This window comes from Panthera pardus, unplaced genomic scaffold, assembly GCF_024362965.1.
Source record: "Panthera pardus isolate Hobbes unplaced genomic scaffold, ASM2436296v1 HiC_scaffold_10, whole genome shotgun sequence".
NCBI lineage: Eukaryota > Metazoa > Chordata > Mammalia > Carnivora > Felidae > Panthera > Panthera pardus.
In genome coordinates, this window is record NW_026526655.1 from 11,711,424 (window position 1) to 11,732,205 (window position 20,782).

Genomic DNA, 20,782 nt, shown 5'->3' on the forward strand with positions numbered 1-20,782 from the left:
TGATATGATTCTTATGTGGTTACCAAATTAAGATATATTAAGATATTCAGTAGGAAAACTTTGGGAAAAGAGAATACATTGAATTTTTTCATTCACTTTTTAAAAATACTCTACATAAACTTGCAGCTACCTACAGAAACCTTCTAAAAGGAAGATGTTCTGTTTTTAAAAGTTAATCTTACAAAGTTACAGAGGCCCTATTTTGAATATGACAACTAAAATGGATAAAATCAGTTGTTAAGAAACTATTCCTAGGGCCTAAATTATTAACTGACAATTGCAAAATTGTTTACTTGTAAGAAGTATATATTTGAATTATTATGTCTGAGGGAAAATGAAATTTTCCTGCTGAATAATTAGTAAATGGCTATGTATATTATTATATAATACATAGCCTATATATATTATATATTTATAAGATATATGTATAATATAAATATATTAGTAGATACTCTCTTTGGAGATTCTTTAATAGATCTTAACTGAATTTTGAATAAATATGTATGAGAACCTTAGGATGATAGCAATAATGAATAAATGTCCTCTAGTAAAACATGACCATAATGGTATTTTACTGGTGAGTAATATTTCATAAAAAAGGAAAATACTACAACGGTAATATGATTTTTCCCCCTCCTAAGTGAATATTTTATTTTCAGGGCCTTCCTGGGGAAAATGGAGAAAAAGGAAATTCTGTGTTCATTTTAGGTGCCATTAAAGGAATTCCGGTAAGTTTTATGATCATAGTGAGTTTAAAATATTATTTTTCCACTAAGTAAACCCATCCAGGAAACACACGGACATATCTCTTTTGAAATGTCCCCAAGCACACCGTTTTTAATCATTACCCTGACTCTGTAGATGGCATCATACTTCTTGTGTGAAGACACTTAGCTTTAATTGCTCAGGCTATAAAATTCCAGTACCTCCCGATCGTTCTTGCAAAGTGCAGCAGAGACACTTATTTCCGGGTTTCTCAATCTTAGCACTGCTGGCATCTGGGGCCACATAACCATTCCTTGTGGGTGTTGACTGCGTGCATTCTAAGATGCTGAACGGCGTCTCTGGCCACTACCCATTAGATGCCAGAAGCATCCCTCCAACTAAATAATACCTCCAGATATTACCAAGTGCGCCCTGGGAGGAAAGGTCACCCTAGTTGAGAAGCACTGATTTATTTGTAGTGAAAATATTGTAATGTTAATACCTGCTATCTGGTATAAAAGGAATCACTGCTCTTGAACTTGAAAATTATGGAAACTTTACAGCACTATCCTTGGTAAATTAAATGCTTTTGTGTTTCCATACACAATGATATACAAACTTTCAGAAATAAACTCTTGAATGACCATCTATATCTCTAATATGAGTACCATGCATGGGTTAAGCAGATCAGTAGATACAAGTCAAGAAGGAAAATACAGTTCATTTCCAAGACATGGTCATTTCTCTGAAGAATATTCTACAACATTTAGGTAAAACTTAAATTTCTTCTATTAGACCCTGAGTTTCATGCCACCCAGGATGGGCAACACCTGAATGCTGTTTCCTTTAGTGAGGTCACATTATTCGTTTGTAGCCTCTGAGCCTATACACGGCAACAACTATGCTTTTGTTTATAGCTTAAATGATATGTTAAGAAACTTAGCAGCAAGAGGAGGGTCACTCTAGGCACCAGGAAGGAATAAACTGATCCTTTCCTACCACTGTGATCTTGAGCAACCCCTCAAACTCTCTGAGCCTCATTTTCCTTTTCTTTGTGAAGGTAAATGAAATTACTGTCTGCCCTGCTGTCTTCTCAGCACTGATGATCTATTGTAATAATTAAAAAAATTTTTTTTAATGTTTATTTATAAACATTTTTAATGTTTATAAATTTATAAACATTATAATGCAATGTTTATAAATTTATAAACATTTTTAATGTTTATTTATAAACGTTAATGTTTATTTATTAACAGAGAGAGAGAGAGCAGGGGAAGGGCAGAGAGAGACAGAGGGAGACACAGAATCCAGAGCAGGCTCCAGGCTCCGCGCTGTCAGCACAGACCCCGACGCGGGGCTGGAACCCACGAACTATGAGGTCATGACCCAAGCCGAATTCGGATGCTTAACCGACTGAGCCACCCAGGCGCCCTGAAACAATACTTTTAAGAGCCCATAGCCACTTCACAGCCATTTGGATGGTTATTTAAAAAATAAGAACAAAAACAAAAAGAAACCCTGAAGCGCCTGGGTGGCTCAGTTGATGAAGCATCCAACCTCGGCTTTGGTCATGAGCTCACGGTTCAGGAGTTCAAGCCCCACGTCGGGCTCTCTGCTGTCAACGCAGAGCCTGCTTTGGATCCTCTGTCTTCCCCTTTCCCCCCGTCCTTCTCTCACTCTTGAAAATAAATAAAACATTAAAAAAACCCAGAAAATCTTAAGTGTTGACTATTATGGGGAGAAGTGGAACTCTTCTGTATGGCTGGTGGGAATGGAAAATGTGTAGCTACTCTGGAAAGGGCTCCTCAAAAAATTGAAATGTAGAATTACCTTATGATCCAGCAATTGCATTTCCAGGTATATATCCAAGCGAAATGAAAGCAGGGACTCAAACAGATGCTTGTACACCCACCCTAGCAGCATTACTCATGACAGCCAGAAGGTTGAAGCAATCCAATGGCCCATCGTTGGATGAATGGATGAATGGATAAACGGAATGTGATCTCTACATACAATGCAGTATTATTCAGCCTTAAAAAGGACAGGAATTCTGACACATGCTACAAGGGGGAATGAACCCTGAGGTCATTAGGCTAAGTGAAATAAGCCAGTCATAAAAGGACAAACAATGTATGGTTCCACTTATAATGAGGTTCCTAGGGTAGTCAGATTCACAGAGACCAAGAGTAGAATGAATGGTGCCTGCCAGGAGCTGGGGGAGGGGAATGTACTGACCGGCTCCAGTTTCCATTGGGCAAGATGAAAAGTTCTAGAGATGATTACACAACAGTGTGAATATACTTAATGCCACAGAACTGTACCCTTAAAATTGGCCAAAATGTTAACTGTTACCTTATGTATACTGTATAATATATTTTGCATTAAAAAAGCTGTATTCAAAAGAATATACCCTTTGCATTTTTAAAGTGTGTAGTCTCAGGGCAGAGCCACTAAGCTGTTGATCCACCAAGAGGCAGGTGTGAGAGAATTTCCACATGAATTCCCTTTCCATCCCTATAGGGTGATAAAAAGGAGCAGGGTGTCCATTATAAGAGGCAAGTTCTGGCAGTTAGACCAGAGACTGTTAAACTGTGATGAAATGGGACCATTGAGTTGAGAGTTAAGATTGTAAATGGAAAGATGAAAATCTCATCTTGACTCTGTGTCATCATGACTCCAGCAGTCTTTGTCTGGTTTTGGCTGAATCGAAGCACGATTCCAGGCCTGGGAATGGACACAGAAAGTTCCATGGGTGGAGCCCTCCACGGTTGTCTTGTCAACGCCAAAAAATTGAACAGGCTGCACAGAAAGTCCAAATAATTCCTGTGTGTTCTCCTCCCTTTGCATCACATGTGTTTGGGGAAAATGGTGCCTCTCTTCTAAAGCAATGCATCGTTACTATTGCAGGGTGACAGAGGGGACCCAGGACCTCCTGGCTTGCCGGTAAGTCTCCCCAGCAGGCCGTTTGCTTCTATTGCTTCCCACACTGTTTGTATCCTAGCAGGACCGGCTGCAAAATTTGCAGAACCCACTGGGCAAAATGAGAGCTTAGATCCCCTGTTCAAAAATTATTAAGAATTTCATGGTGGTGACAGCAGAGTGTTCTATCAGGCATGTGCCCCTGTGTGACCATGCAGGTCCCAGGCCCGTGAACTAACGGTCCTGGAGTCTCCACAAGCTGCTGCTTACCTTCATCTTCTGTTTTTTAGTGGTCATTTGGCCTTACTCAGGGGCGTACACTCACTTAATATTTGGGAAGGTACATGTCCCTCTAGACTACCCAAATAATACGTGTTGGTAGAAACGACTTTGCTTTGTACCATTCTGCCTGCTGAATTAGTAACTGTGTGTTGCATTTAATTTTTTGCCCCATCTTTATCTTCCTGAAGTTTTTTTTTTTTTAATTTTTCAAAATGTTTTTATTTATTTTTGAGACAGAGAGAGACAGAGCATGAGCAGGGGAGGGGCAGAGAGAGAAGGAGACACAGAATCCGAAACGGGCTCCGGGCTCCGAGCTGTCAGCACAGAGCCCGATGTGGGGCTCGAACTCACGGATCGTGAGATCATGACCTGAGCTGAAGTCAGACGCTTAACCGAGCCACCCAGGCGCCCCTATCTTCCTGAAGTTGTAAATCAATGATTGTATTGTTTTTTTGCAGTTAATCAATCAGTGTTCACAAGATTAAGATTGACAGCAATTATGCCTCTGAAGGATTAACCTCTTATTTTGCCTGGCAACTTTCGGCTGTAGACGGGCTTGCTTTCCCACATTACTTTCCTCATAACCCTTCGGGCTCAGTTCGACGTAATCAACGAGATACCTTCATGTTGCCGTTAACATAAATACCAGTTCATCCTCCTGGAGACAGGGATTTCTTGCGTGCTCGCAAATAATTTGACATGGGCAGAGTTGGTGGGAGAAGAGAGCCTCTCCCCACACTTCTAGGAATGCACAGCTGTAACCCTTCCTTGTGAATTTGTGTGGAATTATGCTATCACGTACATGGTGCAGAAAATTGTGACTGAATCACCTTCATCTTGAATCAGGGGCATTTCTATTCACATTGATCTGATAGGGTATGTCTTAAAAATATATTAAAGAGTATAAATACAGTCATAGTGTAATATTCATTGTTATTAGCTAATATGAATGTTTTAAAAAGCATCTTGACATATATCAGTTTTATAACATATATAGAATTTAGGAGTAGCTGGTAATAAGTTTTCTTTGTTCTTTACTTTTGCTATTGCAAGATTTATTTATAAACAAGTAGATTGATCTCTGGGTCTTAATTTAATCCTAAATGTAAGAGTTGGTCACACCTGCCAGACTATTGCTGTCATGTAGCTCTGTGCCCTTTTTTTTTTTTTTTAACGTTTATTTCTTTTTGGGATAGAGAGAGAGAGAGACAGAGACAGAGATAGAGACAGAGCGTGAGCAGGGGAGGGGGCAGAGAGAGAGGGAGACACAGAATCCGAAGCAGGCTCCAGGCTCCAGGCTCTGAGCTGTCAGCACAGAGCCTGATGCGGGGCTCGAGCTCACAAGCCACGAGATCATGACCTGAGCCAAAGTCCGACACTTAACCGACTGAGCCCCCCAGGTGCCCCACTCTGCGCCCTTTTAATGGCATGTCGGCTGCTGTGAAGATGCTCCTGCTATAGGGCAGATGTGTCTGGGACTGTGATTTCTTTGGAGGTTTTTAATCCACCTTGGATTACACGCAGGTCTTGCTGTGACCCATGATTTTGAATTTGAGTAACTAATGCACTGATTGTTCTCGTGTTTAGGGATCTAGGGGTGCAAGAGGACCAGCGGGCCCAATGGGACATCCAGGAGAGCCTGGGTTACCAGTAAGTACAGCACTGCTCATTCTGGCCCTTAGAAAACCCAGCCTGTATGTTTAAATTAAGCAAAAGCCAAAAAAAAAAAAAAAAGAAGCAAATTGAAACCTCAGGGTGGGTAGGCACAGGTGGGTTGTTTGAGAAGTTACCACTTGATGAATCTGCATACGCTCCCCCCCCGCCCCGCCCACCAAGTGTGAGTTTGTCTTGAAGCCTTGAAGCAAGGGTCCTCCAGGGAAACAAGCCATGGGAGGAAACAGCCAGGAGGGGGAGACCAGCAGCATGTTTTAAAGTTCAGGGTTTCCTAAAGAGGATCTTGAGACAACCCAGCGCGGACCCATTGTGATTTCTGTGACTGATACTTGATTTATGCCTTTTTGCCCTTGATTTAGGGTGCTCCGGGCCATCCTGGGAGACCAGGCTTGAAGGTGGGTGGTCATGAGTAAGATGCTACAAATGGAGACTGTCCGTGTATAACGAGATTAGTGACCACGAGATTTGTCAGAATTATGTCTTTCCCTTATTAGACTTTCCCAAATATTTAATAAACTTCACTTAATTGCTTAAGCAGAAATCTTACTTGCTTGTAATTACCTTTTAAATATTCAAAAGCAATTACCTTTTTTTTTTTTTTTTTTTTTTCCTTTTCTTTCCCAGGGTAATCCTGGCGTGGGAGTGAAGGGGCAAATGGGAGAACCGGTAAGAATCCCCTTTTGCGCGGAGGAGCAGACGTTAAAATGTATGTGCTGCCGGGGCGGCGGGGAGGGGGAGGCTGTTCTGATTGTCACTTAAATCGTGTTCATTATCCAGTTATCGTGTTCACTGCCCAGTTTTATGGCTGAGATGCTGTTTTTGCTGAATTATTATGGCACCGTTACCCTTGACTGTAAAATGACAGTCCTGAGAAAATTTGCCACTAAATTCAAGTTAATGTATATGACACATTTTACCCCAGCAAAAAGAGATTGAACATTTCTGATAATTTAGTATATCCAGCGTAATGGTTTGTTTAATTACTGTATTGCTTGGCTTAATTTCACAAATTTCCTCAGAATCCTAAACTCTACACATAAATAAAAACATAAACACCTGGAACCAAAAGCATTTAGCGACACAGTCTCCCACTCTCTCCTGCCTCACACCTATGCTCACTGTCCCTCACCCCTTCCTCCCTCACATCCACAGTCCTTTCTCCTGAGGCATGAAACTCAGCAAAGATTAGCTTTAGAAAGGTATTTTAAGGTGGCAGCTCATCTGGAAACAATCTGAATGTCTAACAGTTGGTAAGTGGCTCGTGCCACAACTGTGGGCGAATAGATATTGAGCGTCTACTCTGCCAGGCTAAGATCAGTGCTGGATATGGGGATTTTTAGCAAGACCGACTTGATCCCCACTCTCATGGAGTCCCAGTGTGGTTGGGTAAGTTATGGTGCAGGTATTTAGCAAAACGACTCTATTGCCCAAAATACACTGGAAGACTTCATGATGTGCAGACATGCCTATGACATAATGTGGATCAGAAAGTACAGGTTACTAAAGTATAAGGTCAATTAAAACAACACAACAGGGGCACCTGGGTGGCTCAGTCAAGCGTCCGACTTTGGCTCAAGTCATGATCTCACAGTTCATGGGTTCCAGCCCCGCGTCGGGCTCTGTGCTGACAGTTCGGAGCCTAGAAACTGCTTCGGATTCTTTGTCTCCCTCTCTCTCTGCCCCTCCTGGACTCACACTCTGTGTCTTTCTCTCTCTCTCTGTCTTAAAAATAAATAAACATTACAAGAATAAGCATGGTTATGTTTACCAAAACATGTTACTCCCTCGCTTATGTATTGTTTATGCATTCGTTTAATCATTTATGCACATAACATAAATGCTTCAGAGCAGCGGCTGTAACAACACCATCAAATATTAGGGTACATCAAAAAAAAATAAGCCTAGGTCCCTAACCTGGTTCTTCTGTAGTTTCCAGTTATAGGTAGGGATTGAATTATTGGCTCTATTATTTCATTTAAATTGGAAATAGTATTCTTCTTCCCCAAATCCCACTTAACAAAAACATTAATGGCTTAAAAATTATGTATTTGAGAATCTTTGTTCCACTCGGCGTAGTAAGTACTAAGCATTTTCTGTGCATTGTCTGTTTAATAAAGTAATAATACTTTGAAGTAGACAGTGTTATAACTAACCCCCAGTTCACGGAGAAGGAAGGTGAGATTCAGAGGAATCAAGGAAACAAAGGCTAGCTAGGAGAGATTTTTAAGGAACTTGTCCAAAATGACAGTCAGTATGGGCCTAGTTTGCAAACACAGGTGACCAGCTCTGTCATCTGCTCTTAAGTATATCTAAGTGCAGAATGAATAGAAATATTCAGATAAGTAAAAAAAAAAAAAAAAACAAAAAAAAACCAATTATCTGCTAATTAAGGGTGAGAATTTTTGGTTGTATCATGGCAAACCCAGTTCAGGGGACATTTTATTCCCAAGAGAATAACATTTCTAATAACATAAATGACAACTTTTGGTTAACTATTCTATACAGAGAGCTTAAACATATCGAAAACAAATTAGAAATAACCTAAATCTAACTAGAGTAGGATGGCTTAATGAATGATAGTATAGTCTTACGGTAGATTATTGTGTAGGCACTAAAAATCAGGTTTTTGAACAATTTGTAGTATAATTGGAAAATGTGCAAAAAATAGTATTATAAAGGAAAAATACAAAACTCTTTTAAAACTTGAAACTGTAACAAAATATAAAAGTATAAACCATAGTGTGTATTTTAAATTATGTTTATATATTCTGTATAGCACTCTGATTATCTTTTAAATTGTATTTAACACATCATTTGATCACATACATGTGTGTACATAGGTACATTATCCAAGGTATGTGTACAGATACAGACTCATAAGCACACACACCACAAAGAACTATACCAAAGTTTTCATAGAGATCTCTGATGATAGGATTATGAATCGCTTATATTTTTAAATTTAATTTTTTTAATTTTAATTTTAATTTTAAGTTTTCTTTTTTTTTTTTTTTTTTTAATTTTTTTTCAACGTTTTTTATTTTATTTTTGGGACAGAGAGAGACAGAGCATGAACGGGGGAGGGGCAGAGAGAGAGGGAGACACAGAATCGGAAACAGGCTCCAGGCTCCGAGCCATCAGCCCAGAGCCTGACGCGGGGCTCGAACTCACGGACCGCGAGATCGTGACCTGGCTGAAGTCGGACGCTTAACCGACTGCGCCACCCAGGCGCCCCTTAAGTTTTCTTTTTATTTTAAGTAGGCTCCATGCCTAGCATGGAGCCCAATGGAGGGCTTGAACTCACGAACCTGAGATCAAGACCTGGGCTGAGATCGAGAGTTGGACGCTCAGTTGACTGAGCCCCCCCAGGTGCCCCTAGTTTGTTTTTGTTTTTGTTTCTGTTTCTGTTTTTTAATTTTATTTCTAACGATCAGTATTATTACTGGTGAAAAACAATAAATACTTTAAGTTGCATGATGTATTTGCCATGATTTTTGTTTTAAACTCATGACACACAGGACTGTATGCATATATGACAATACATGGGTGAAATTCTTCTTTGTTTCAAATTATATTTCAAAATAAAGTTAATATGAAATTCCTGTTATCTTCCTTTTTTTTTAAGGGTGAAGTTGGCCAGCAAGGTTCTCCTGGACCCACCTTATTGGTACAGCCACCTGATTCTTGTCTGTATAAAGGAGAAAAGGTAATTCCCAATCCATATGTTGCCTTGATAAAGTAGTCACAGCCAGCATTTTCTGAACATGTACCTGTGCCAACAAAGTGCTGAGCACCTCCAGGAATCAGGGCATCAATCACAGAGCAACCTTAGCAGATGAGTACTGTCATTAGCCCCATTGTACAGACTTGGAAAATGAGGCTTGGGAAAGTTACCCGTGTTCTCAAGTTTATTCAATTGCTGCATCACAGACCTAGTGCGGGCTGCTAAATTGTGACATGTCCTCCAGAATATAGTGCCCCATTGATACTGTCTTTGGTGTATGGGCTGAAGGGGCCACTGGAAGTCCGGTTGTCCTTGAGATGTTACATATGGGCTTGACGTTTTGATCATTGAGAAGGTAACAGGTATGTAGAAGTGGAGACGTAATAGAAGTTTGGCAAACATCACTTCCCCTGTCAGCCTGCGATACTTACTGATGTTACACTCGCCACCCCCAGATTCTGTTGTCAGTTTTCAATTACTGGGTTAACTTTCACTACCTTGCTCAAAATGAGCCACTCCTCTCAATGGCTCCACTCCCAGCTTGCACCTGCTGCTCTGGTTCCATGGTGGTCACATCCCCTGTGCCCCACGACACGACACCTCTCACACAGAGCTGGTCTGAATAGTGTCGGGTTTAGAAGCGCTCCTGGACCTTAGTTGCTTTTGAGCAACAGTTGAAGAGTAATCCTTTATTTTGAAAATTAGTAAAATGATTGTTGAAAGGGGTAAGTTCTGAAAAAGATGGAATTCAGTATGTTAAATAATAAGAATAAACCAGATAAATATTCATTGTGATTTTTAGGGCATAAAAGGAATGCCTGGTGTAACTGGACCTCCAGGACCACCAGGACCCAAGGTAATTTATTGAAATACCTTTTTTTTTTATTTGTATGGTATGCTATATTAATGAAAAAAAAATGTTTTGCATGGATCTTTACCATTGCTTTAAATGCTAATGTATGTTAATAGAAGTTTTCACTATTTTATCATAATCCCGTGGGGCATCTATTCTAAAGTACTTGTTTCCTTTAAGCTGCTGGCAGTAATTTTTAAATCTCATTTTGTTTCTGAATGCCATGTTGCTGAGATATGGCTGCTCGAATGTCTCTGAATGTTGTCATCTCTTTAAGGGAAAACCTGGATTTGGGGCCAAAGGAGAGAAGGGTGTTCCTGGGTTCTCAGGACCGCGGGTAAGGCTGGTTCACGCCATCCCTGCTGCCCCTAACGTCAGCGAGTTGGCTTTCTCTCTCCCATTTTTACAAAACTAGATCAGCATTTCTAAGAACTCAAAGTGGAGGTTTTCTCAAACAGGGACAATATATTTTGGATACAAATGATATAATAGCGACATGTTCAACAAAACGTCCCTTCTGTTGACATCATTTAGATAAACCAGGCGAGCAGAAGGTAGAATTGGTGGGTAGGAACAGGATTGTGGCATTTCCTGCGTGGTTCAGTGTCGGTGCAGTAGCAGCTTGGAATCGTTCATTTAAGCCTATTTGACAAAAGAGGGTACTGATCTATGGGCAGTAGCTACAAAAAAATACAGCATCAGGCCTCAACCATGCCACCAATGGGATGGATCGTCACTGATAGAGTCACTATAGAGGCCAGACCCCCTATGGGCAGGGGCATTGAGTTTATCTGGCTCCAGATTCCGTAGTTAAGGGGCAACGTTGGCTTCCATGATAATTTTTATTGCTGATAATGCACAGAGTACCTATTAATCTCCAGACAAATTATATTGCAACGATTCCAAAAATATTTAGCCCAGTGCAATCATTAGACTAAGTAAGTGAAAACACAAGAACAACAACAACAACAGTATGTTCTTAATTTAAAACACTGGCAAGGACATGCATTTTTAAAGTAAACTAAAAAATCAGTTAAAATAGCTGATGTTATAAAGAAGCAGTCTGTTTTATACATATTTCCTTTCATTCAGCTGCCTTTAGAGCCAAGATTCAATATCCAGAAGGCAGTTTCCTAAGGTGAAAAATAATGCATTGAACTGGTTCGAGCACTTTGATTTAATTCTGCTTGTGTTGATTTTTGTGAATTTATTAGGGTGATCCTGGTTCCTATGGGTTGCCAGGCTTTCCAGGATTAAAGGTAAGTGTACACGATTATAAAGATGATAAGTATATTTTCATTCATAAGTACAATTCAGTGTCATTCAGAAGTCGTACTAGGGCATGCAAGTATGCACACAGTAACTGGAAAAGGAGACACGTTTATTTTATGAATTGCATGATCTAGCTGTAAGTGCAAAAAAACTAACACACAAAACTGTCTGAAGCAATCCAAAAATAGTGTTAAGACTTTGCACAGAATCTCAGTGAGCGTGTGTCGTTCAAATTAAACAAGAGTGAGACAATTTGTCACCCAGTCACGTTTTTTTAAAAAAGGAATGTTTGTGTTTCTTTGTAGGGGGAACAAGGACTGTTTGGAGATCCTGGATCATTTGGATTTCTTGGCCCAAAGGTAAAAAAATAAAAGGCTTATTTGAGTATAGCCTGATAAAATTCTATATCCCTTATGTTAACTAATTTATTTTTTAAAATATTTGAAAGAATCCTTGAGAAACAGAAGTTTGGAAAGCAACAGAGTTAATTTTGTACATATTATCTCAATGCGTGTTGTAAATGTTTATATTTTACATTTGAGAACTCAACCTTTTGAACGTGAATAGTAATGAAAGTTTCAAAAATTCCATGGGGATCAGCTAGTATCCCAATTAAAATCAGAGGAAGTTGTGGAGAACTCTCTGTGGGGCCACCTAAATAAGGCCACCTAAAATAAGGTGTAGATTCAGATTTTGTAGGTGAATAGACTATTTATACCAGACTGCCAAGCTCAACGTGAATGCTCATAGTATTTCTAAGAAACTTCCTGGTTTCAGAAGTATCTAGTTTATGGGCATGAAAAAACTTTTTGAGGTTTTTTTTTTTTTCTTTTGTGAGAATTTTGCCAGGTGATCCTTTACCTCTGCTTGTAGGTGGAGGTCGGATGCTTTTGTTATTCCCAGATCTCTATGAACCATTCTTTTTTTTCTGGTCAGCCTATAATCTTTATTTCTCAAACGAATGCACCCTTGGTCCTTCTAATATTTAATTACAGGCAACATGAGAAAAATATTAATATTTCTAAGAAAAGTGTCTGAATGAATGATTTCAGGGGGACCCTGGAGATCGCGGGTACCCAGGACCACCCGGTGTGTTGGTAACTCCATCTCTTCCGCTCAAAGGTTTGTGTCTAGCTTGGTCCCGCCATAAATTATTAGGAAATGGGACTTGGGTGGCCCTGACGGAAGAGTCTGGCCCAGGATTTGTGTATTTTGCATGCTTGACATGCTAAATACATTGATTTTAGCAAGAATATGTAATTTACAAGTGCAGGTCGATAAGTGCATCTGGACCATCTCTGTTGGCATAAGATTCCAAATGTTATTTTTTTTAGCATGTAAGCTGTATGCAGAGATTTTTGTTATGTCACCCTTCTAATTTTAATTGCTAAAAAATGTTTCCAAACCATCTAAGACCTACCAAGATGCTGCCTCCAAGAAAGTGACCCAAGTCAGTGTGAAAGACAGTGCCGCTCAAGGTTCACGTCTCTGCAGAGAAGGGATCTAAGATCCTGCATTTTTTAAAAAGTTTATTTATTTATTTATTTATTTAAAATTTTTTTTTTTTTTTTAACGTTTATTTATTTTTGAGACAGAGAGAGACAGAGCATGAACGAGAGAGGGTCAGAGAGAGAGGGAGACGCAGAATCTGAAACAGGCTTCAGGCTCTAAGCTGTTAGCACAGAGCCTGACGCGGGGCTCGAACTCACGGACCGTGAGATCATGACCTGAGCCGAAGTCGGCCGCTTAACCGACTGAGCCACCCAGGCGCCCCGAAAAAAAAGTTTATTTATTTATTTTGAGAGAGAGAGCGAGCTTGAGCACAAGCGCTAGTGGGGGGAGGGGCAGAGAGAGATGGAGGGAGAGAATCCCAAGCAGGCAGACACGATCAGCATGGAGCCCAAAGAAGGGCTCGATCTCATGAATGGTGAGATCATGACCTGAACCAAAATCAAGAGTCGGATGCTCAACCGACTGAGCCCCTCAAGCGCCCCTTAAGATCCTGCATCTCTAACTGTGGCGAGAAACTGCAAGAACAATCTCTTAGTTGTACTCAACCAAGCCTCACAAGAAGTAATTGTGTGTGAATTTTAAGATGTATATATATGTTTATTACACTGACACGGGTTGTTGTTTTGGGCAGGCCCTCCAGGGGATCCGGGGCGCCCTGGCCGCTATGGAGAAACGGGGTCTGTTGGACCGCCTGGTCCCCCTGGTCCCTCAGGACCACCAGGGGAAACCTGTGCAGGTAGAAATCCACTGGCCTTTCTGTGCCAGATTTCCTACATCTTCCTCCTCCCTGGAGGTTCTCAACTCTAGCTGATACTGATGTCAACTAGGAGCGTTTCAACTGGTGGCTGACCCCACCCAGATCAAGAATGTTGGGCATTCTGGAGCATGGACCTAGACATCTGCTGCTACCAAAGCACCTCTTACTTCTATGTGTAGAGCACGGCTTAAGAACCACTGAACTCAAGCCAATTAATGGCTTACTTGTAAGAAATCCAGATCCCTCAGCTGTACCTCAGAAATACTGAGTCAGCATCTCAGGGGTGTGGTGAGGAATCTGTGGGTATAAGAGGCGTCCCGCAAGTTGTCAGAGGCAGATAAGATTTGGAAACTGGTGCCAGGCTCAGAGTGTTTTTTCAGGTCTTTCCATCCTCTTGGAAAGGCTCTCCCTGTTGACATCTATTCGTGAAAATTGAGTTCCTCTTCGTGAAAGATGGAAACACAAATTATGAATTAAAAGATAAAAGTGTGATTCAGCCTTCATTTAAAAAACAAAACCAAAACAACAGTCCTCACCTCCCCCCAAAATCAGTACCCCTCCAAAACAAAACGAAAGAAAACAAAACCTTACAGCTCATGGTAATCAAGTTGCAGAAGTGCCTGGGAAAGAATCCTATTGATATAGGACTTTGAACTCCTTCAAGTGCTGTGCTGGTTAATATTCCCAAGTAAGATTAGGAATAGAAGTGTAGAGGAGATTTGCATTCTGGGAACTCAGGAGAACTTATTAAATGTGCGAGGAGAAAGTCTTGAATAGACGTAATTTTATCCAGTCTGTGTCTCTTGTTATATTTACTGAGGAGTGAAAAGTTTCCTGCCATTCATCTGTTAACTACAAAGTTCTTTAATTTTCTATGAATCTAGCTTCCACTTTGTAGGATCTGATAACTGACCACAAAGGTGGCAAAGTTTAGTTTATTTAATCTGTAGATACCGTAGCCTTGGCTTCATTGACCCAAGGCTATCTAAGTTGTGTAGACAGTACTCAGTTGGTCAGGAATCATTAGCCTCTGGTATTAGATTTCTTCTTTTGGGCATATTTATAATAAAATAGTGGCTCTAGCAGATTGAAATCAAAACCCAATGGGAGTAAGCAACACATATCTTTAGCAGATTGAAAGCTGAATGTAACAGAAAGGCTCTTAATTCCACAAGATTTTTTTTTTAAAGAATTAACCCAATGGCTTTCAAGTCTTGACTACAATCTATTATAAAAAATATATTTAGTATTACATTGCATTTGCATTACATTGCACACATATATGTATCCACATATACATATGATTGAAACACAGATTTCATAAAAGAATACCTTCTGGGGTACGATGTATTCTATTTTCTATGCCACTCTTTTGTTTTGAAAAAAAAATTTTAATGCTGGCCACAACTGAATTGATTTCATGGCTGCTCAAGGTGCTATATTCCATATACCGTAGCCCATTTTCCCTGTTGGAAAGTGGTCGAGCATTTTCCATAGACTGGGACAAGACACCAGGTAGCATCCAGGTGCATCCAGTGACTGTGGAGGTTTGGAGACAAGTCTTAGGAATGACATGAAGACAAGGTGACAGCCAAGTCAACAGGAACACCTTTCATTTAAATACACCAATATTCATAGCCTTTGCTATACTTATTTTACACTCATCTAAAATATTTACCATGAGATAAGTAGGGTTTTGGAGTCAGACACCTGTGACTGAATCCCAGCCATGCCACTCAGTGTAGTATGCTGAAATAGTTACGTGTTTACACTATGGACTAAAAACATTCCAGGTTCTACCACATACAAGTGGTGTGGTCTTAAGCATTTACGAAACCTCTCTGTGCCTCAGTTTTCTCCTCTTTAGAGTGCAGTTCTTGTTAGGGTTGAAGGAAGCAATATGTAAACAGTTCTTAGAATGCTGTTAGCCATGTTAGCTATTATTGGTCTAAATTTCTGTGCCTTATCTATAAGGTACAAACTTTCCAAGATTGTTTCAAGAGTAAGGCTAATGTTTGAAAATATATGCAAAGCCCCAGCATATATGCACACTGTAATGAATGCCATTAATTTAGTTAGCATGCTACTTACTGATTACTGACAGAGTTTCTGTTGTCTATTGCTGAATGAATTACCCAAAACCTAGTGGCTTAAAACAACAATCATCCTATTACCCCTCGCTGTCGTTCAAGAATTCAGGAAGGGCTAAGCTGAGCAATTCTAGATTGGGATGTTCATCACCATTATGTGGCTGCAACGGACACATGAGGACTGGCTGGGCATCTCTGTCCTCTTTCTTTTGTTTAGTCTCATGGCCTCTCTGTCTGGCTCTGTACTTATTTAGGCTTCCGTAGAGCATGGTGGCTTCAGAGCAGTGATATTGCTTCTATGGTGGCTCAGGACTCCAATCCCAAGCATTTCAGCTCACAAGGCAGAAGCTGAATCATCTTTAATGACGTAGCCATCGTCTTTGTACATGGCATCACTCCTGCTGTACTTTGTTAGTCCAAATAATCACAAAATCCCATCACATTCAAGGAGAGGGGAACCAAGAGTGTGAGGGATGAGAGCTACCATGGCAGCCATCTTTGGAAACTATAATCTTCCACAGAGAGATTCATGCTCAGAAAGAAGATGCTTCTCACAGGAAGCCTTCCTGCTGTCTTTAGCCAAAGCCCCCAGTGAGAGGGTCAGATGTCACAAGAAAGCAGGATTTAGCTTTTACTCACTTTGACCCCTGAACACACTGAACATTTCAACATTCATGGAGCGTGTGTAATTACATGTGGCTGGAGAGAGAGGGATTGGGTTCTAATACGGCACCTCTATGCCTCTCCCCAACCTACCTTGCTATGAAAGGTATGGTATTCTATATCTTACGGAGATGATATGTGAGTCCATATTTTTATTTGCTACATGTGCTAATATGTTCATCCAGATTGTTTTTAACCAAATTATCAAAGTGGAAAGATTGAAAAAATAATAATTTTAATTAAATAATATGTGTATTTTTCTCCAATAACCCTAAATAATAGGGAAAAAGTAAGAAAATCCGATTCCTCAAAACTTCCACTTGTGGGCTTATTTCAAAGAAGGTGAGGTATTCTTATGGCTGGGAAATCAAGTTAATTTTGAAATACATTTTTTTCCTTTAAAAATTTTTACAGTCTAAGGAAGAATGTACGGATTTTGATTTCTTCTTAAAAAGAAAAAAGTTTGTTTACTCTGAGAGATACATGTAGTTTTCATTCTCAATTTCTCTTGGAGGCATGATGGGACCCCCTGGGCCAGGAGGGTTTCCTGGTCATCCAGGATTTCCAGGGGCAGCCGGTATCCCCGGGAGAGCTGATTCCACTCCAGGGAAACCAGGGAGCCCGGGACCCCCTGGGTTGCCTGGAGCTCCAGGACTGCAGGGCCCTCCAGGATCAGATGGTAAAGTGCTCCTCATTCACGTTCACTGGCATTTATGTTGCATGTGACATCTGCAGTGTCATTCAGAAAATGTGACTTTCTAAATATTTTTTAACATTATCCATTATGTCATGAGCCAAGTTAGTATTATTAATAATACAAAAAAGTAGACTGATGTTGGAGATCACATCAGCTAAAGCATACGGTTGAGGATTTAAGTGTGAATGATAGAGTTTTGTAAATTACTACAATTTCTATTTTTTCAATGTCGTTTTAATTTTTATCAGAGTTATATAAATAGAGGTGGTGTAAGAGACAGTTCTATGAAGGCTGTTGTGAAGAATTGCCATCCTAGCCAACCCCTTCTTCTGTTCCTTCCTCCCCAGGGGCAATTATCTTTGCACAAGTGACTGGAATCTTTTTTTATTTGCCTTTCTAGTGCCCTTCAATGTGCTTGTATTACTATTTCTTTCTTTCTTTCTTTCTTTCTTTCTTTCTTTCTTTCTTTCTTTCTTTCTTTCCTTCTTTCTCTTTCTTTCTTTCTTTCTTTCTTTCTTTCTTTCTTTCTTTCTTTCTTTCTTTCTTTCTTTCGATGTTTATTTTTTTGGTGAGATGAGGGGCAGAGAGAGAGGGAGACACAGAATCTGAATCAGGCTCCAGGCTTCCACCTATCAGTACAGAACCCAAGGGTGGATCGTGACCTGAGCCATAGTGGAGGCTTAACTGGCTGAACCATCCAGGCACCCCCTTGTATTGCAATTTCTTAATTCTTGACTTTGAGACTTATCTTTTCACTTCCTTCCATAGAAGATGAAATTAGCTCTCGTTCAGTCCCTCCCCACCGCACATATGCACATTTTCTACTCCCAAAGCCTATTCAACATAGTTATTATCTTAGTTTTGACTACATAAAAATATTCAGTATTTACACTGAATGGTTACATAAATGCTGTTCACCAGGTCTGCCATCCAAAAATGTATGTTACTACTTTTCTAGTGTACCATTTTGTTAAGAGTAGTCTTGGTTTTTTGTGTGTGTTTGCTTGCTTTTCAATATGCCTACTGTGAATTTAACCTCAAACCATCTAGAATTGTATAAATTTCTATTCTAACTCATGAAATATTTTATCAGTATTATCTCTTTGAATAAATCTCTCCTGGAGCTTTTTAACCTGTTCAAATTAGGTCAGGTTGCAATTTTAAGCCATCTCAGACACTGTCTCGAAATCTTCCTTTACCAGGAATTCTTTTTCTCTTTGTCTCTGTCTCTTTATGTTTCCCTCTGTCTCTGTTTCTCCCTCTCTCTGGGTGCCCTTGTTACCTACAACTCATGTATTTCTATCATACTTCTATTTCATATATCCATCATCATACATCCTGAAAAAAGTATACTTTATCTGTCTGAAAATGCCTTTATTCTACTGTGGAATTTGGTTGATAATTTGGCTGAATATAAAATTCTAGAATGGAAATACATTTTTCTAGGCATTGTCCATTGTTTTCTAGAATTGAAGAAGTCCAATGACATTTAGGTTCTTGATCCTTTGTTTGAAATCTGTTTTCTGCTCTGAAATCTTACAGAATTTTTCTTTTTTCTCCAATGACCTTCAATTTCACAACGACTTGCCTCTGTGTGGGCACATCTGCATTTATTCGTAGGCGCTCAGTGAGCAAGTTCTAGCCAACACAAATCCTCCATTTCTGGAAAAATTTCTTGAAGTGTTTCTCTGAAGATACTTTCTCCTCCATTTCCCCCCCCCCCCCCCGTTTTCTCCTTCTGAATTCTACATATTTGCCTATTAGTGAATCCACTATATATGTTTCTTTATTACTTTTCACCTTCTTATTTTTCTGTAACACTTTCTTGTAGACTTCCTGAACTCCACTTTACATCTCTGCTTCAGAATTTTTCAATTTCTACTTTCATAATAGTTTTCTTTTCGTTTCTAAGGATTTTGTTGTTGCTATTGTTCTGTTTTAATGTTTTTTAAAACGTTTTTTAGGTTTATTTATTTTGAGAAAGAGACAGAGTGAGTAGGGGAGGGCAGAGAGAGAGGGAGACAGAATCCCAAGTAGGCTCCATGCTGTCAGCACAGAGCCTGGTGTGGGGCTCAAACTCATGAAGTCATGAGACCATGACCTGAGCAGAAGAAACCAAGAGCTGGATGCTTAACCAACGGAGCCACCCAGGAAGCCCCTCAATGTTTTCTTTTGTAGCAATCTGTTCATGTTTTAGAGGTGAAATGCTTTCCTTCATCTACTTTTTAAATCATATACTTTATTTCAAAGTTTTCTTCTTGCTACGTTGTCTCTTTCCTCCAATTCTGAGGGGCCATAGTTGCTGCTGTAATTCTTGAGAAGGGGATCTTATGATTAAATTGTTTCTTTAACCAGTCCTCCTGTTTGGGGCACTGTCATTCTACTTCAAGGTACCAATTCCTGAACTTTGGGAGAGATTTCTCATGTAAATTGTGTTCTTTGTTCCCTTTCCCCACTGCCTGCTTAGAATTCAGCTTTTCAGGGTCTGCTAGGTTCTTTTACACTTTTTGCTTTGTTTCCTTACCTCCTCCCCCCCCCCTTTTTTTTGTCTTGTGAGCTTACACCTTTTTATAATATTATTTTACTGTTTGCTGTTTTACTGGGATTCAGGGAGAATAAAGAACTTATTGTTTATGTTTTATCTGTCACACTGAATCAGATATCTCTGAAGTTTTGCTTTTATGAGCTTTCTTAATTTGGTAATTGTTCATAATGGAAGGGGAAATGGATGTTTGCTGCACAGTTATTTTTGTTTGTTTGTTGTTTATTTATTGTCTTTGTTTTTTTGTCCACCTTTCTCTACAACCCACTAAGTTGGGGTTGAGATTAGGATGGCTTTATCAATGGTTGTGGGAGCAGAAGCATGCTGTGACAATTGTATGGTCTATTTGTTTATATATTCTTATATTAGAGAGAAAGAAATTTGGGAAAGGAATGGAAGAAAGTGGGCTTCAGGGGAAAATAAGAGTGCAAGAGACACTTGCACCTGTTCTTTGGAAGACATTCACAAAAACTGAGTGCTTCTCTTATGCCCCATCCCCCTTTCCCACTGTAAAGTTATATATTGTAGTGTCGGGCACCCTGGACCACAAGGAATAAAAGGCAAAGCAGGTCCTCCAGGAAGAAGAGGCTCGAAAGGAGAAAAAGGCAAGTATGCAGCAAAGGTAGGATTTCCTGAAGACAGTAGCTTATGGGGGGGGGGGGGTTGGAGGCATTTATGAAGTGGGCAATGGAACATTTCACTTCGATGCGATACGTACCTTAGTTACCCCCTTGAGTGCCCCTTTTCATCATGTGCTCATGATGTGGTTAGAACTTAGCCAAAGTCAAGTCTTTGTATCTGAGAGTCTAAAGGAGACCCTTGCCTGCTGTGAAATTTGCCTCAGAGTGGTGACTTTTTTCATGAGGTGCTTTTTGTTCCTTGAAAGAAGCGGAGATGAGAAAGTACTGATCTTTTTTTTCACTTTCTCTCTGTGGGTCCCTACTTCCCCGTGTCATCAAGTGTTTGTGTCTCAGTGTTTCTCCACTGTAAATTGTTTGGTGCCTTTTTGACCATCTGGAACAGGTGGGTATGAGAGCATAAACACAGCTGAGCTTGACCATCCAAAAGGCTTTTTTTTTTCGACTAAAAGTC

The 20,782-nt window shown here is 39.9% G+C and overlaps 1 protein-coding gene across 6 annotated transcripts in view; it reads left to right on the forward strand.

Moving 5' to 3' along the window:
• Positions 1-20,782, forward strand: part of COL4A4 (collagen type IV alpha 4 chain) — a 131,602-nt gene that overhangs the window by 47,202 nt on the left and 63,618 nt on the right. For all 6 annotated transcript variants that reach the window (XM_053904232.1, XM_053904233.1, XM_053904231.1 and 3 more), the window contains 14 exons: positions 660-728; positions 3,613-3,648; positions 5,494-5,556; positions 5,940-5,975; positions 6,205-6,246; positions 9,206-9,286; positions 10,107-10,160; positions 10,435-10,494; positions 11,372-11,416; positions 11,735-11,788; positions 12,482-12,551; positions 13,573-13,677; positions 16,966-17,130; positions 20,206-20,295. In XM_053904232.1, the coding sequence (XP_053760207.1) occupies positions 660-728; positions 3,613-3,648; positions 5,494-5,556; positions 5,940-5,975; positions 6,205-6,246; positions 9,206-9,286; positions 10,107-10,160; positions 10,435-10,494; positions 11,372-11,416; positions 11,735-11,788; positions 12,482-12,551; positions 13,573-13,677; positions 16,966-17,130; positions 20,206-20,295 (970 nt within the window). The remainder of the gene's footprint in view (positions 1-659; positions 729-3,612; positions 3,649-5,493; positions 5,557-5,939; positions 5,976-6,204; positions 6,247-9,205; positions 9,287-10,106; positions 10,161-10,434; positions 10,495-11,371; positions 11,417-11,734; positions 11,789-12,481; positions 12,552-13,572; positions 13,678-16,965; positions 17,131-20,205; positions 20,296-20,782) is intronic.